General features: G+C 46.3%; 1 protein-coding gene across 8 annotated transcripts in view; it reads left to right on the forward strand.

Annotated features, from left to right (window-relative positions):
- Positions 1 to 10,570: 10,570 nt before the first annotated feature.
- PIP5K1C (phosphatidylinositol-4-phosphate 5-kinase type 1 gamma) overlaps positions 10,571 to 15,475 on the forward strand; it is a 106,556-nt gene continuing 101,651 nt past the window's right edge. For 6 of the 8 annotated variants that reach the window (XR_011558571.1, XM_070745663.1, XM_070745686.1 and 3 more), the window contains exon 1: positions 10,612 to 10,832. Coding sequence is in view for 7 of the 8 variants with exons in the window: in XM_070745663.1 (XP_070601764.1) it covers positions 10,718 to 10,832 (115 nt within the window). In the remaining variant the exon portion in view is untranslated. Of the gene's footprint in view, positions 10,833 to 15,475 lie in introns of all 8 variants that reach the window. The other 2 variants (XM_070745695.1, XM_070745704.1) reach the window with 2 other exon arrangements.

Consider the following 15,475-nt stretch of genomic DNA (forward strand, 5'->3'; position numbering starts at 1 on the left):
CAGAAACCTCCCAGCAGATTCCTGCAATGCCCAGTAATTCTCAACAACCTCAAACGCAACCTCCTGTAGCAAGAGATCGACCACCTACTCCACATCGGTGCCATCGAGAGGGTCCCTGTCCATCAGGAGGGACAGGGCTACTATTCGATCGTGTTCATCATACCCAAGGCCTCCGGTGGCTGCCGCCTCATACTAAACTTGAAACAACTAAACATGTATATCAGATACAGGCGATTCAAAATGCATTCGCTAAAGACAATATTAGCAGCAATACGACAGGGGGATTGGCTGACGTCAATCGACCTCAAAGAGGCATACCTACATATCCCAGTACATCAGGACTACAGGAAATACCTTCGCTTTTGCCTCGACAACCAACATTTCCAGTACAGGGCCATGCCCTTCGGTCTGTCATCAGCACCCAGAACATTCACAAAGTTGCTGGACATACTCACAGTACACCTCAGGTCACGTCCACTACGCCTTATGGCGTATTTGGACGATATCATCATATTGTCCAAAAGTCCCGACCGGGCTCGCCACGACCTGACAGAAACCATGAGGACATTAGAACATCTCGGTTTCTCCATCAATTACCAAAAAAGCCATCTTACACCAACAAGGTACCTACCTCACCTAGGTACCAACATAGACACCACAACCGGCACAGTCTTCCTCTCAACAGAACGCCAGACCAAGGTCAGAGCCCTGGTCACACAGTTACAACAAAACCGCTCACCGACATTAGCGTTCCTTTCTCAACTGTTGGGAGTACTCATATCTTGTATAGACATTCTACCTTGGGCCAGGCTCCATGCCAGGCCTCTACAATGGTTCCTTATCCCCTTTCAGAGGAACTGAACGAGTCACTCTTCCACATCAGTAACGATTTCGCAAGAAGTACGGCGATCACTCCCTTGGTGGACGTCATCAGCCCTTTCACAAGGATCACCGTTCCTGCCACAGCAGGAGATAACCATAACAACGGACGCGAGCCTCTCAGGCTGGGGAGCACACTCCGATGTGGGAGTGGCTCAGGGCCTTTGGAACCCAGAGGAACTCACATGCCCAAACATCAATTACCTGGAGCTCAGAGCCGTTCATCTCGCTCTCAGACATTTCACAGCGCAGGTAAGAGGTCAGAACGTTCTGATCCTCACAGACAATGTGGCAACGAGAGCACACATCAACCATCAGGGCGGCACAAGATCAGGACGCCTGATGCGGGAATCCCAGTCTCTCTTCAGATGGGCAGAACGACATCTAACATCACTACGGGCGGAGCACATATCTGGCATTTCAAACCTTCAAGCAGATTGGCTCAGCCGGACCACCATAAACCCGGCAGAGTGGAGCCTGGGCAGAGATCTGTTCCTAGAGATCATTCACAAATACGGGACACCGGAGATGGATCTGTTTGCCACCCATTACAACAATCAGTTACCCAGGTTCTTTTCAAGGTTCCCATCACCGGGAGCAGAACAAACCAATGCACTGTCATGCCCATGGCCGGAAGGGCTACTATATGCCTTTCCCCCAACCTGCCTGATCCCAAGAGTAGTCAGCAAGCTGCTACAAGAACAAGCGGAGATCCTCTTGGTAGCCCCATTTTGGCCCAGGCGCCCTTGGTTCGCGGACTTGATGAGCCTCTCGATGTCCTCCCCCTGGCGAATCCCACACCACAAGGTGGTTCTGACACAGGGGTCAATTTATCACCCAGACCCTCAGTGGTGGAGTCTTGCCGTGTGGCACTTGAGGGGGAGAGATTGACGAAAGAGCGACTACCAGACCGAGTGATAAACACCATGCAGGCAGCTCTGCGACCCTCCACGACCCGCATTTATTTATTTATTTATTTATTACTTAGATTTGTATGCCGCCCCTCTCCGAAGACTCGGGGCGGCTCACAACATGTAAAAACAAATCATAAGCAATCAGACAAATTTAAAATATTTAAATATTTAAAAAACCCCATATGCTAACAGTCACACACACAGACATACCATGCATAAATTAAACGTGCCCAGGGGGAGATGTTTCAGTTCCCCCATGCCTGACGGCAAAGGTGGGTTTTAAGGAGTTTACGGAAGGCAGGAAGAGTAGGGGAAGTTCTAATCTCCGGGGGGAGTTGGTTCCAGAGGGCCGGGGCCGCCACAGAGAAGGCTCTTCCCCTGGGGCCCGCCAACCGACATTGTTTAGTTGACGGGACCCGGAGAAGGCCCACTCTGTGGGACCTAATCGGTCATAACCAACACTTTGAATTGTGACCGGAAATTGATCGGCAACCAATGCAGACTGCGGAGTGATGGTGAAACATGGGCATACCTAGGTAGGCCCATGACTGCTCTCGCAGCTGCATTTTGCACGATCTGAAGTTTCCGAACACTTTTCAAAGGTAGCCCCATGTAGAGAGCATTACAGTAGTCGAACCTCGAGGTGATGAGGGCATGAGTGACTGTGAGCAATGAGTCCCGGTCCAGATAGGGCCGCAACTGGTGCACCAGGCGAACCTGGGCAAACGCCCCCCTCGCCACAGCTGAAAGATGTTGTTCTAATGTGAGCTGTGGATCGAGGAGGACGCCCAAGTTGCGGACCCTCTCTGAGGGGGTCAATAATCCCCCCCCCCAGGGTGATGGACGGACAGATGGGATTGTCCTTGGGAGGCAGAACCCACAGCCACTCCGTCTTATCCGGGTTGAGTTTGAGTCTGTTGACACCCATCCAGGCCCCAACAGCCTCCAGGCACCGGCACATCACTTCCACCGCTTCGTTGACTGGGCATGGGGTGGAGATGTAAAGCTGGGTATCATCCGCATATTGATGATACCTCACCCCATGTCCTTGGATGATCTCGCCCAGCGGTTTCATGTAGATGTTGAATAGCAGGGGGGAGAGGACCGACCCCTGAGGCACCCCACAAGGGAGAAACCTAGGAGTCGACCTCTGGCCCCCCACTAACACCGACTGCGACCGGCCAGAGAGGTAGGAGGAGAACCACTGAAGGACAGTGCCTCCCACTCCCAACCCCTCCAGCCGGTGCAGAAGGATACCATGGTCGATGGTATCGAAAGCCGCTGAGAGGTCAAGGAGCACCAGGACAGAGGATAAACCCCTGTCCTGGGCCCGCCAGAGATCATCCATCAACGCGACCAAAGCGGTTTCCGTGCTGTAACCGGCCCTGAAACCCGACTGCTGGGGACCTAGATAATCGGCTTCTTCCAAGGACCGCTGGAGCTGGAGTGCCACCACCTTCTCGACAACCTTCCCCATAAAGGGAAGGTTGGAGACTGGACGATAGTTGTTAAGTACGGCTGGGTCCAGGGAGGGCCTCTTGAGGAGGGGGCGCACAAGCGCTTCTTTATAGAGTGATGGAAAAACTCCCCTCCCCAAGGAAGCGTTGGTAATCTCCTGGGCCCAGCTCCGTGTCACCTCCCTGCTGGCCGAAACCAACCAGGAGGGACACGGATCCAGTAAACAGGTGGCGGAACTCACAGCTCCGATGGCCTTGTCCACTTCATCAGGTGTCACCAGATCAAACTCTTCCCAGACAGGTGGACAAGTACGTGCCCCAGTCACCTCGACTGACTCGTTGTCAGTCGACTCTGTTTTACAATTGGAGTCGAGGTCGGCCCGGATCTGAGCGACTTTATCAGCGAAAAACGTGTTAAACTCCTCGGCACTACTCTGCAAGGGCTCCCCAACTCCCCCCTGATTAAGAAGGGAGCGGGTCACCCTAAACAGAGCAGCCGGGCGGGATTCCGCTGATGCAATCAAGGCGGCATGGTACGCACATCTTGCCGCCTTGAGCGCCACTTTGTAAGTCTTAATAAAAGCTCTTACAAGTGTTCGATCAGATTCGGACCTACTCTTCCTCCATCGCTTCTCTAGACGTCTCTTTTGGCGTTTCAACACCCGGAGCTCCTCGTTGAACCATGGGGCTCTAGGGGTCTAGCGCCGCGGAGAGGTCACAAAGGCGCAATCCGGTCAAGAGCCCCTGCCGCAGCCCTGTTCCAGGCCTCAGCGAGGGACTCCGCCGAACTGTGGACGAGTGCCTCTGGAATAACCCCAAGCGCCGTCTGAAAGCCCTCTGGGTCCATCAGGCATCTGGGGCGGAACATCTTCATTGGTTCCGCCTCCCTGCGGGGAAGGATTGGAGCCAGGAAGTCAAGCCGTAGCAGAAAATGGTCTGACCATGACAAAGGCAACGCTTCTAAGCCCCTTAGTCTCGGACCATTGCTCAATTGCTTGGAAAGGAATACCATGTCAGGTGCGTGCCCTCCCTCGTGAGTCGGACCCTGTACTACTTGAGTCAGGTCCATGGCTGTCATGGTGGCCATGAACTCCTGTGCCAGCCCAGAGGTTTCGCCGAGTGATGGCAGATTGAAGTCCCCCAGGACAATGAGTCCGGGGAACTCCACCGCCAACCCAGCTACCTCCTCGAGTAGCACAGGCAGGGCTTTTGACACGCAGCTGGGAGGCAGGATATTATCCTTCCGGACTTTTGTGCTCAGGGGTCACATCCACTGGAGCTAAGGTGGCACAAGATAGACGTTCGTCGTGCCATCAAAATATACATAAGACGGACAAGCACCTTCAGGAAAACAGAGGCCCTGTTCGTCTCATATTTCCCGGCATCCATGGGGAATAAAGTGTCATCTAAGACTATTAGCTGTTGGATACGCTCCTGCATTGTCACCGCCTATAAATCAGGATCCACGCCAATACCTAGAGGTATCACGGCCCACTCTACAAGAAGTGCGGCCACATCAGCGGCCTGGGCAACGCAGGCTCCTATTGAGGATATTTGCCGGGCAGCAACCTAGGCTGCCCCCAATACGTTTATCAAGCATTATCGTTTGGACAGTTTCGCTTCGGCTGAAGCGGCCTTTGGACGCAGAGTATTGCAGAGAGTTTGCACCGATTCTGCGCCCCTGGTCCAGCCTTCTCCCTCCCTAGTTTAAAGCTTGGGTATATCCCATGTTGGACTCTCCGAAGCAGTGCAAGTGGAGAAGAACCGTTGCACTTACCTGAACGGTCTTCTCGCTGCACTGCAAGGAGAGTCCAAACCCACCCGGCTAATTGGCCCAGGGTCACAGGAAGATTCATAGTTGAGTTGGGATTCTGTTGAATCAATTGAATAAAGTTACTTGGTTTACTAGCACTATGACTTCGTTTTATTATAAGACTGACCCAGGGAGGGCAGCATGGGGGTTGGACCGGTTATTTATGGTAATTTTTAACTCAGTCCCTTCCAATAGGCTGTAGATTAACCCATGTTGGACTCTCCTTGCAGTGCAGCGAGAAGACCATTCAGGTAAGTGCAACGGTTCTTCTGTACCACATGTCAGAACTGTGAAAACACAATAAAAAGGAGAGCTCTTGATGCATTAAAGGTCGTCCTCCCATCGAGAAAACATTCTCTCTGTCATTTCATTCTGATGTGAAAATAATGGCATGCAGTGCCTTCCCTAGGGGGTGACCCACTGAAGGAGGGCTGCATGCCTTCATCCTCTGAAGTCTGTGTTGGTCTTGTTGGGTTGCAGAACCAAACCAGATAGTTATGGAGGGTGTGTCAGGGTTCCAAAGAGCATCCAAAATTAAATCAGAGTCCGAGACATATCTTTCCTCAAAGTTCCAATTTATTAGCAGAGTCATGTTGGCACATCTGTGAGGAACCCAAATCTGAAGTCGCATGGGTTTCTCCACCCAGTTTAAAGTTCATTCCCTTGTTCCCACACCCACATGTTCATCACATGGTCCATGTTGGTTCTGCCAATGTGTCCGATACTCCCATCAACCTCCGGGCAGGTGCTGAACAAAGGATGGCCTTGAGAACCAAGACCAGGGAAGTATTAATACCACTCTACTACGTCCTGGTCAGACCACACCTGGAGTATTGCATCCAGTTCTGGTCACCACACTTCAAAAGAGACATTGAAACTCTGGAGAAGGTGCAGAAAAGAGCAATCAAAATGATTAGGGGACTTGAAACCAAGACTTAAGAAGAGAGATTGCGGGAACTGGGCATGGATAGCCTTGAGAAAAGGAGGGCCAGAGGGGACAGGATAGCTGTATACAGGTATATGAGGGGTTGCCACAGAGAGGAGGGGGCCACTCTATTCTCCAGAGCACCAGAGGGCCGGACGAGGAACAACGGCTGGAAGCTGAGCAACGAGAGATTCAACCTAGAAGTAAGGAAGAACTTCCTGATGGTCAGAGCAATCAACCAGTGTAACAACCTGCCTGCGGAGGTTGTGAACTCCCCAACTCTGGACACTTTCAAGAGGAGATTGGACTGCAATTTGGCTGGGGTGCTTTAGGATTCCTGCTCAGGCAGGGGGTTGGACTTGATGACCTGCATGGTCCCTTTCAACTCTAACAATAAATAAATAAACCAAGAAGGAATTTTGTTATGGCTACTACTCTACAACCCTTATGGCGGGACCCAGGAGAAGAGCCTTCTCTGTGGCGGCCCCGGCCCTCTGGAACCAACTCCCCCCCAGTGATTAGAATTGCCCCCACCCTCCTTGCCTTTCGTAAGCTACTTAAAACCCACCTCTGCTGCCAGGCATGGGGGAATTAAGACTTTTTTCTCCCCCTAGGCCGTTACAACTGTATACATGGTATGTTTGTATGTATGTTTGGTTTTTATATATTAAGGGGTTTTAATTTGCTTTTAGTATTGGATTTTATTGTATATTGTTCATGATTGTTGTTAGTGGCCCCGAGTTTTCGGAGAGGGGCGGCATATAAATCCAATAAAACTTGAAACTTATGCAACAGCCCCTCCCAAATTCCCACAGCCCGAATACATTCTACATTCTAATATGTGGCAGGCCAAAATCTCCAAATTCTTCAAATGAGTGGATGGGTGGGGGAGTGGATGGGTGAGTAGGTGGGTGTTTGGATGAATGGAGGGATGAGTGGATGCGTGGATGGGTGGTTGGGTGGAGATAGCAATAGCACTTAGACTTATGTACCACTTCAGTGTTTTACAGCCTTCTCTAAGTGGTTTTACAGAATCAGCATCTTGCCCCCAACCATCTGGGTCCTCATTTTTACCAATCCCAGAAGGATGGAAAGCTGAGACAACCTTGAGCCAGTGAGAATCAAATTGCTGGCAGCCAGCGTACTACATTCTAACCACTGGGCCGCTACGGCTCTTATAGTCTAAACAGCCTGACATTTCAATATTCAAGTTTAGAAAGTTGTGAGATTTTAAATGAAGTGTCAAAGTCTCATGGGTTTTGGGGAATCTTGTGAAATGTTGGACTTTTTCAAAGTGTTGATCATGACCTTTAAAGCCCTACATGGCATTGGACCAGAGTACCTCCGGAACCGCCTGCTACCGCATGAATCCCAGCGGCCGATAAGGTCCCACAGAGTTGGCCTTCTCCGGGTCCCGTCGACTAAACAATGTCGTCTGGCGGGCCCCAGGGGAAGAGCCTTCTCTGTGGCGGCCCCGGCCCTCTGGAATCAACTCCCCCCGGAGATTAGAACTGCTCCCACCCTCCTTATCTTCCGTAAACTACTTAAGACCCACCTATACCGCCAGGCATGGGGGATTTGAGACATCTTTCCCCCAGGCGTATTATAATTTATGTTTGGGATGTATGTGCTGTTTGGTTTTTAATTATGATAGGGTTTTTAGTTTTTTAATATTAGATTTGTGCCATTATAATATTGTTTTTATCGTTGTTGTGAGCCACCCCGAGTCTTCGGAGAGGGGCGGCATACAAATCTAATAAATTATTATTAATTATTATTATGATTTTTAAATATTAAGTGTTTTTTAAAAGATAGTCTTTATTGATTATTTACAATTAAAATATGTAACATAAACAGACACATACATACAAACCAAATAAGGGCACACACGTACAGTATATACATCTCTATCTTATCATAAATGTAACACAGAACAGACAAACAAAACAAGATGTCAACTATTAAGTTGACTATTGTTTTGAACAACCTGTATGTACAGCATATTGTTTCTTTTAGTCTTTTCCCCTTCATTATACCATTTTCATTAATTAGATATTTGTCTTTTCCATCTTATGCTTATTAGGGAAAAAAAATCGAATAAATTTAACACCCAATATTGGTGTTATTAAACATTAAGTGTTTTTATCATAGTGTTCCTTGCAGTACCACCATGAATCACCATTAATGCCAGGATCCAAAGTTTAGAATACTGGTCTGTAGGTTTGAGATTAAAACAGAAATGGGAAACCTGTAGACCAGAATTGGCTTAAATCAGTGGTGAAATCTAAAAATTTTCCCTACTGGTTCTGTGGTCATGGCCATGTGACTGGATGAGCTCAAAAACCAACTTTATGTCACACACAAACTAGTAAGAGAGAAACATTAGGACAGGGGACGGAAGGCCTCTTACTGACCTTTTAGGAATTGGGTGAGGATAGTCTAAGAGTAAAGTTTTAGGGGTTAGGAGATGATACTACAGAGTCAGATAGTGAGTTCCATGCATCAACTACTCGTTTACTAAAGTCGTATTTCCTGCAGTCGAGTTTAGAGCGGTTTACTTTAAGTTTGTATCTGTTGTGTGCTCGTGTGTTGTAGTGGTTGAAGCTGAAGTAGTCATTGACAAAAAGAATGTTGTAGCAGATGATTTTATGGGCTATGCTTAGGTCGTGTTTAAGGCGACGTAGTTCTAAGCTTTCTAAACCCAGGATCATAAGTCTAGTTGCGTGGGGTATTCCGTTGCGACAAAAGCCACACAACTGACTCACACACAATGGAAAAACACACAGAGCCCCTGCAACAACAAGCAGGAACCTCCCAGAGCCACAAAGAGCAACCCCCCCAACTTTTACACAAAAGCCACACCACTGACTCACACACAATGCAGAAGTAGCTGGACTTCACACAAAATGGCCCCTGCAACAAAGCAGGAACTTCAGAGAGTCAGTTTGGGGAATAGGTAGTAAAAATGCTTTTAAAAAAGCAAAAAAAGAGGGTTCATCAGCTGTGGCAATCAGCTATGCTGCCCAGCGATGGGCTCCTACGAATACGGTCATTTTCCTTTTAGAAACATAGAAGATTGACGGCAGAAAAAGACCTCATGGTCCATCTCGTCTGCCCTTATACTCTTTCCCGTATTTTATCTTAGGATGGATAGATGTGCATCCCAGACATGTTTAAATCAGTTATTGTGGATTTATCAACCACATCTGCTGGAAGTTTGTTTCAAGCATCTACTACTCTTTCAGTAAAATATTTTCTCACGTTGCTTCTGATCTTTCCAACTTTTTTCTCTTCACTCTTCATTTTTGATCGCTGTTATTTTTCTAGCTTAAAATCTCTAATGAAGTTACATCTTTAAAATGAAGCTCTATCTTTAAAAACAAATTAAAAGATAGAGTGATATCCGCCAGGAGATGTCACTCTTTCCAAAGTGTACAGAGGAAAGCTTAATATTTCTGTTAAAACCTGGAACATTTTGCTGCAGTAGCTTCAAATACATAAAGCAGCGGGTGCGCTAAAATCTTTCCAGAAGTAGTTACAAAATGGGTAGCTTTTAATCTGACTAAATGGAGCAATTTACAATACTTTGGAAGTTCTGTAATACATTTTTATTCATATCTCATTATTGATAATTAAATAGGTGAAGATTTTCCTGTCTATCCAGGGAGAGTGTTGTCAGCAGATATTTTCCATAGTTATGTGACCAACATGTCTATATGCCAGTGGTGGGAGCTATAAGGAGGAGGATGGCGCAGCAGGTAGAGTGCTGTACTGCAGGCCACTGAAGCTGATTTGTAGATCTGAAGGTCAGCGGTTCAAATCTCATCACCGGCTCAAGGTTGACTCAGCCTTCCATCCTTCCGAAGTGGGTAAAATGAGGACCCGGATTGTGGGGGCAATAGCCTAGCTCTGTTAAAAAAGTGCTGTTGCTAACATTTTGTAAGCCGCCCTGAGTCTAAGGAGAAGGGCGGCATAAAAATTGAATAAATAATAAATAAAATTGAATAAGTAAAACAAGAAAAAAAAAGTATTCTGAGCCAAATGGTCAGAGATGGCAGCTTCTCAGTAATCTAAATATTTAAAATGTGCATATAAATATTTAAAAGTGCATATAATTAATTGGATTTAAGATTTTGAGTCCTCAGAGGGGCGGAATAGAAATCCAATTAATAATAAACAAATAAACAAACAAACAAACAAAGAATAATAATAATAATAATAATATATAGACGTTCCGCGAGTCCTTCTGGCCTGCCTAAAGGTAAACCACATAAATAAACAAACTAATAATAATAATAATAATAATAATAATAATAATAATAATAATAATAATAATAATAATAATAATAATATATAGACGTTCCGAACTATCCTTCTGGCCTGCCTAAAGGTAAACCACACGCTCAATAGAAAAGCGTCAGCTTCCCAGAGCGTCCCAATCCCAGCCTAAGCTTCCCTAACGTTCCCAAAAAAAGGCCGGAACCTAACGTGGGGATGGCCGAAGGAGTAACAAGCCTCCTCTTCCGCTCTTTTCGGCGGGGGCGCTCTAGCCCTCCGACCTCGCGCTCCGGCCGCCGAGCTGGCGCCTGCGCGTTGCCGTCCAGTCGTCTCCCGCCCGGTCTTCTCTCTTCCCCCCCCTCCCTCTCTCTCTCTCTGTCTCTTCTTCGGCTTAGCCGAAGCGGCGGCTGAGGCGAGTGGCGGGCTGAGGCGACGCGGGCCTCGGCCAGCTATGGACCTGGACGCGTCCGACGAGACGGGCTCCGCTGGTGGAGCCGAGGCGGGAGCCGGAGCCGTCACCCCCGAAGCGGGCGGTTGGGGGGCGCCGCCGGACTCGGCGGCAGGAGGTGAGGCGGCTGTGAGGCGCCCTCGGTCCTGAAGCGGGAGGCCACGGGGTCTCCTCCTCGCGCCTGCAGGGGCTTTTTTTTGGGGGGGGGCTCCTCCTCCTCCTCCACTGTGGAGAAACCGTCCTTTCCCCCCCCCCTCACGCGATTCCCTCGCTTGTCCGCCCCGCCCGGTCCGGGGTCGCTTTCCCTCACGCGCCCTTCGGGGTTGAAGTGCAACCCCAGGATGTCGAAGGCCCTTCGGGAGCCCTCGGTGGGCGTCTGGGGGAGCTGAAATTGGGGAGGGAGGCCGGTCATTCCTTCCATGATTTGTGCCCGGTTTTGCTGATCTTGATCGTGTGAGGGGAAGAAATAACCCGCGTCAGGGGAAGAAGTGGGGCAGGCGGCATCCTCGCGGGGGACTCTCGAGGCTAATCCTGGTTTGTTTGCTCTCCCGTTCAATGAAGGAGACCGTATTGGGCTGGTTTGGGGGGGGGGGGAGAAGGCGATCTGGATTTTGGGCTGGGTTTTTTTTGTCTGCAGAGGCGCTGATGGCACAATTTAGGCTTCTCAATAGCTGGCCAAGGATGGGGAGGTAGAGGATTATTGGGGAGGGCAGAGAGTTCTAAATTCAGATTGACAGATTTGGGAGGCACCTTGCAAGGTCATCTAGTCCACCCCCCCCCCCCCAAGCTAGGAGATTATTGGTAACTGATAAATAAAACTGAGTCCTTGGAGAAGGGCAGCATACAAATCTATCTATCTATCTATCTATCTATCTATCTATCTATCTATCTATCTATCTATCTATAAATAAATAGTAATGTCCTCGGTTTTCAGTAGCTCATTTAGTGACCGTTGGAAGTCACAGCGTCACTGGAAAAATGAAGCGCCTTTTTCCAGTGACGTCTGTGACCGTATTTTTTCACACTTTATGAGCTTGGTGGTCAGGGGACTTGAAGGTTTGGATGCTTGACAATTGGTTCAGATTTGTGACGGGTATGTTGTCCCACAGATCTTGCGATCATCATTTAGTGATCATTGGAAATCACGGCATCACTGGAAAAAAGGGGCTTACGACTGTATTTTTCACACTTTATGAGCCTTACTTAGGGTCATGGGACTTTAAGATTTGGATGCTTGACAATTTGGTTCAGATTTGGTATGGCTATGTTGTCCCACAGATCTCGCAATCATCTTTTGCAGTCTTCTGACCAGAAAAGTCAAATGGGGGAAGCCAGATTTATTTAAACGGCCAAGTTATTAACTGAACAGTTGCAATGATTCACTTAACAATTGTAGCAAGAAAAGTTGTAAAACGACACTTAACAAAGGTCTTCACTTTTGGCAGCATGAATGTTGGGCTCAATTAAGATCGTATGTGGAGGTCTATCTGTAGTAGGACTTGAATTGGAAGCGAAGGTAGCGTTGTTTGCTTTAATGTTAGAATATATAGTGTATACACACCATACAGAATACACACACAAAAAATCTTGGGGAGGGGTAATCCTAACATTTAATAATATAACAACATTTATTGATACAGGTTACTGGTCAGCTGTTAGTACAGATAGTCCTCGATTTACAACAAACAGTTCCTTTAATGATCAAAGTTACAAAGGCACTGCAAAATCTGACATGACCATTTTTCATAGTTACTTCCTTTGTAGCATCCCCCATGATAATGTGTTCAGAATTCAGATGCTTGATTGCTGCTTCATATTTACGGCCGTTGTTGTGTGATCCCCTTTTGCAACCTTCTTTCAAGCAAAGTCAATGGGGAAGCCAGATTCACTTAACAGCCTAACAGTTACTAAATTATCAATTGCGGTGATTCACTTAACAACTGAGCAGGAAAGATGGTAAAATGGGGCAAAACTCAGTTAACAAATGTCTCAACAACATAGATTTTGGACTCAATTGATGGTCGTAGGTCAAGGGCTATCTATAATATGATGTTTATGGATACAGGTTAATTTATTGGCTTTTAGTAATTCAACCATCTTTTCAACCGTATTAATAATTTTAAAATTCACATCAGAACATTGAAAATCAGTATCAACGTTCAGAGGATATGCTGGCAGATCTATGCTGGGAGGATGAAAAATGATTATGGGGTCCTCCAATATACAATTTAGTGACTTGGTGTTGGTAGTGTACATTGAAATGTGTGGATTGGAATACAATAATGGATTTGGGGGCAAAACCAGGAAGGTGTAAAAGTATAGGTTTTCTGTTATTAGCAAAAAAAATGATATGTGGAGGGACTGGAAGTTGTTGGATTATGCACATTAGTACCATACTTACTATCAACCATCAGTGTAATTAGCATAACAGGTAATGCTTGGCTTAATGACCATAATTGAGCCCAAAATTTCTGTTGCTAAGTAAGACACTTGTTAAATGGGTTTTGCCCCCTTTTACTACCTTTCTTGCTGTAGTTGTTAACTGAATCACTGCAGTTGTCAAGTTTATATCCTGACTGTTAATTGAATCAGGCTTCCCCATTGACTTTGGTTGTCAGAAGGTCACAGAAGCTGATCACATGACACCAGGACATTGCAACTGTCATAAATACAAGTCAGTTGCCAAATGTCTGAATTTTGATCAGGTGACTGTGGGGATGCTGCAAAAGTCGTATGTGTGAAAAATGGTCATGTCATTTTTTTCAGTGCCTTTGTAACTTCAGATGGTAACCAGGGAAAAGCATAAAGGGATACTACAGATTTGTGGTACATAAGTTCATGGGATGAGATAATTGGGTGTGGAAATGGGAAAAAATCAGAATGGAGACCTCGAGGGTAATTTGAGTCAATGCTGCTGATGTATAAGAATGAAAAGTTGAGGAAAAGGACAATAGGATGCAGCAGGCAGATTTGCTGGAGAAAAGCTGGGTAGGAAATATTTAATATTGTTTGGCAGAAATCGGGGATTTTAAGGAGAGGCTGAAAGTGTCAGGGAGAAACCAAGCATGGGAGGATTAGAGAGAAGTGAAGGAAGGGCATGGGACTGGAAAAGTGATTTGGGGATTTAAAGTAAATAATAATAAAGTCCTGAGAGAGCAACCAAAAGTCTTGGAAGCAGGCACCAGGCAGAAAATACAGTTTTGGGGGATATGTCATGGTGGTATTCAGAGAGGGGTAATTTTAGAGAAAGAGGGATGAAGGAGGAGGCAGGAGTGGTGAAAGTCTAGTGGGAGCTAGAGACTGTATGGAAAGGGGCTTATTCTGCATTTTTCTGAGTTGAAAAGAGAACAGCTTTGTCATCAGGATGGAGGCAGAAGCTAGAAAATTGGTCAGCTGCAAATAATATTGTTTGTGGGAAAGTGGACAGGAGACCCTTAGAAGCATGAAAGGAATATGGCGGAGTACAGACATAATCTGGACATAATCCAAACCCCTATCATCACTCTGACCTTCATGTACTAATTAACTTCATTCTTTGTCCCTCCCCCCTCCAGAAAAACCCTTGGTTTAAATAGGACCTTTCAACATATCCTCCCAAGGATGCTTTTCCCACTTTATCTTTTTTGACATTTCTTTTTAAAATTGAGAACAAACCTAGTTCTTTCTTTCCCCTCCCCCGGGGATGTTGTCATACTGGAATTCAGATAGGGTGCCCATTTCACCATACAGGTAGGTTACTTAAAACTAATCGGGTGAGAATTTGGAATGCGTTCCATCTTTTGCTTTCCAGTTGATTTCATCTTCAGTTCAGCCAAAGTTAGTGACTTTTTAAACTTCCCATTTTTAAAAAGGAAGTCCGAAAGGAAAGGAAATCTTAATCATTTTTCTATTACAGCAATGCATCTGCTTCAGAATACTGATGGTACAGGAAATTGCACCTCCCCCTCCCACAATTAAAAACTGTGTAAAGATTAAAAAAAAACCCTCCCCCTTTGTTAACATGAGTCATTTGCTGTGCCCCTAGCATGTGATAAAGAGCCTGGATAAATCAAGGTTGTTTCCCTTCAGTGCATGCGTGTGGGTGAAGCTGGGAGTCACAATGTGTTCCTGATGATAAGGTACCAAGGGTTGCAATTTATCCTAGATGGGTTAATTTGTGCATATATTGCCAGACTCCTGTCTGCATTCAGGAATGTCCTCATTACTCTCACCTTAAAGATTCATGACAAAATTTGAATTCACAGTCTTACAGGCAGCATTGAATTCTGGATGATGGGAATGAGGCATGACTCTGAATATTTTGCTTGTGTTGGTAGAATTTGTAATGGTCTGTCTGCACCTGTAGGTTATGCTTGATATCCTTCGTCATAGATTAGGGTTCACACGGAATGCCACCAAACCATAATGAATTTTCTTTTGTTCTGGTTTACTTAGTTGTTTATTTTACATTGTTCAAGCTTCTTAACATTATGCCTCAATTTTTGATCTGAAGGTGGCATAAATATTCCTCCTCTTGTCTTTTCCCACAGCCACGGGCCGAATCATTGTTCCAGTTTTCTTGTCAAGACTAATAAATAAAAATATTAATTAATACTTTTACCCAGTGTTTCTCATTGCTGAAACAGCATTGCTGGCTGGGGAATTCTGGGAGTTGAAGTCCCTACATTTTAAAGTTGCCAAGGTTGAGAAACACGGCTTTAACCGTACTTCAATCTTGAAACCAAGCCTTTAAGATGTAGACTAATACCTTAACTATACTTC

This window comes from Erythrolamprus reginae, chromosome 1 (assembly GCF_031021105.1).
Source record: "Erythrolamprus reginae isolate rEryReg1 chromosome 1, rEryReg1.hap1, whole genome shotgun sequence".
In the NCBI taxonomy this organism is placed as follows: Eukaryota; Metazoa; Chordata; class Lepidosauria; order Squamata; family Dipsadidae; genus Erythrolamprus; species Erythrolamprus reginae.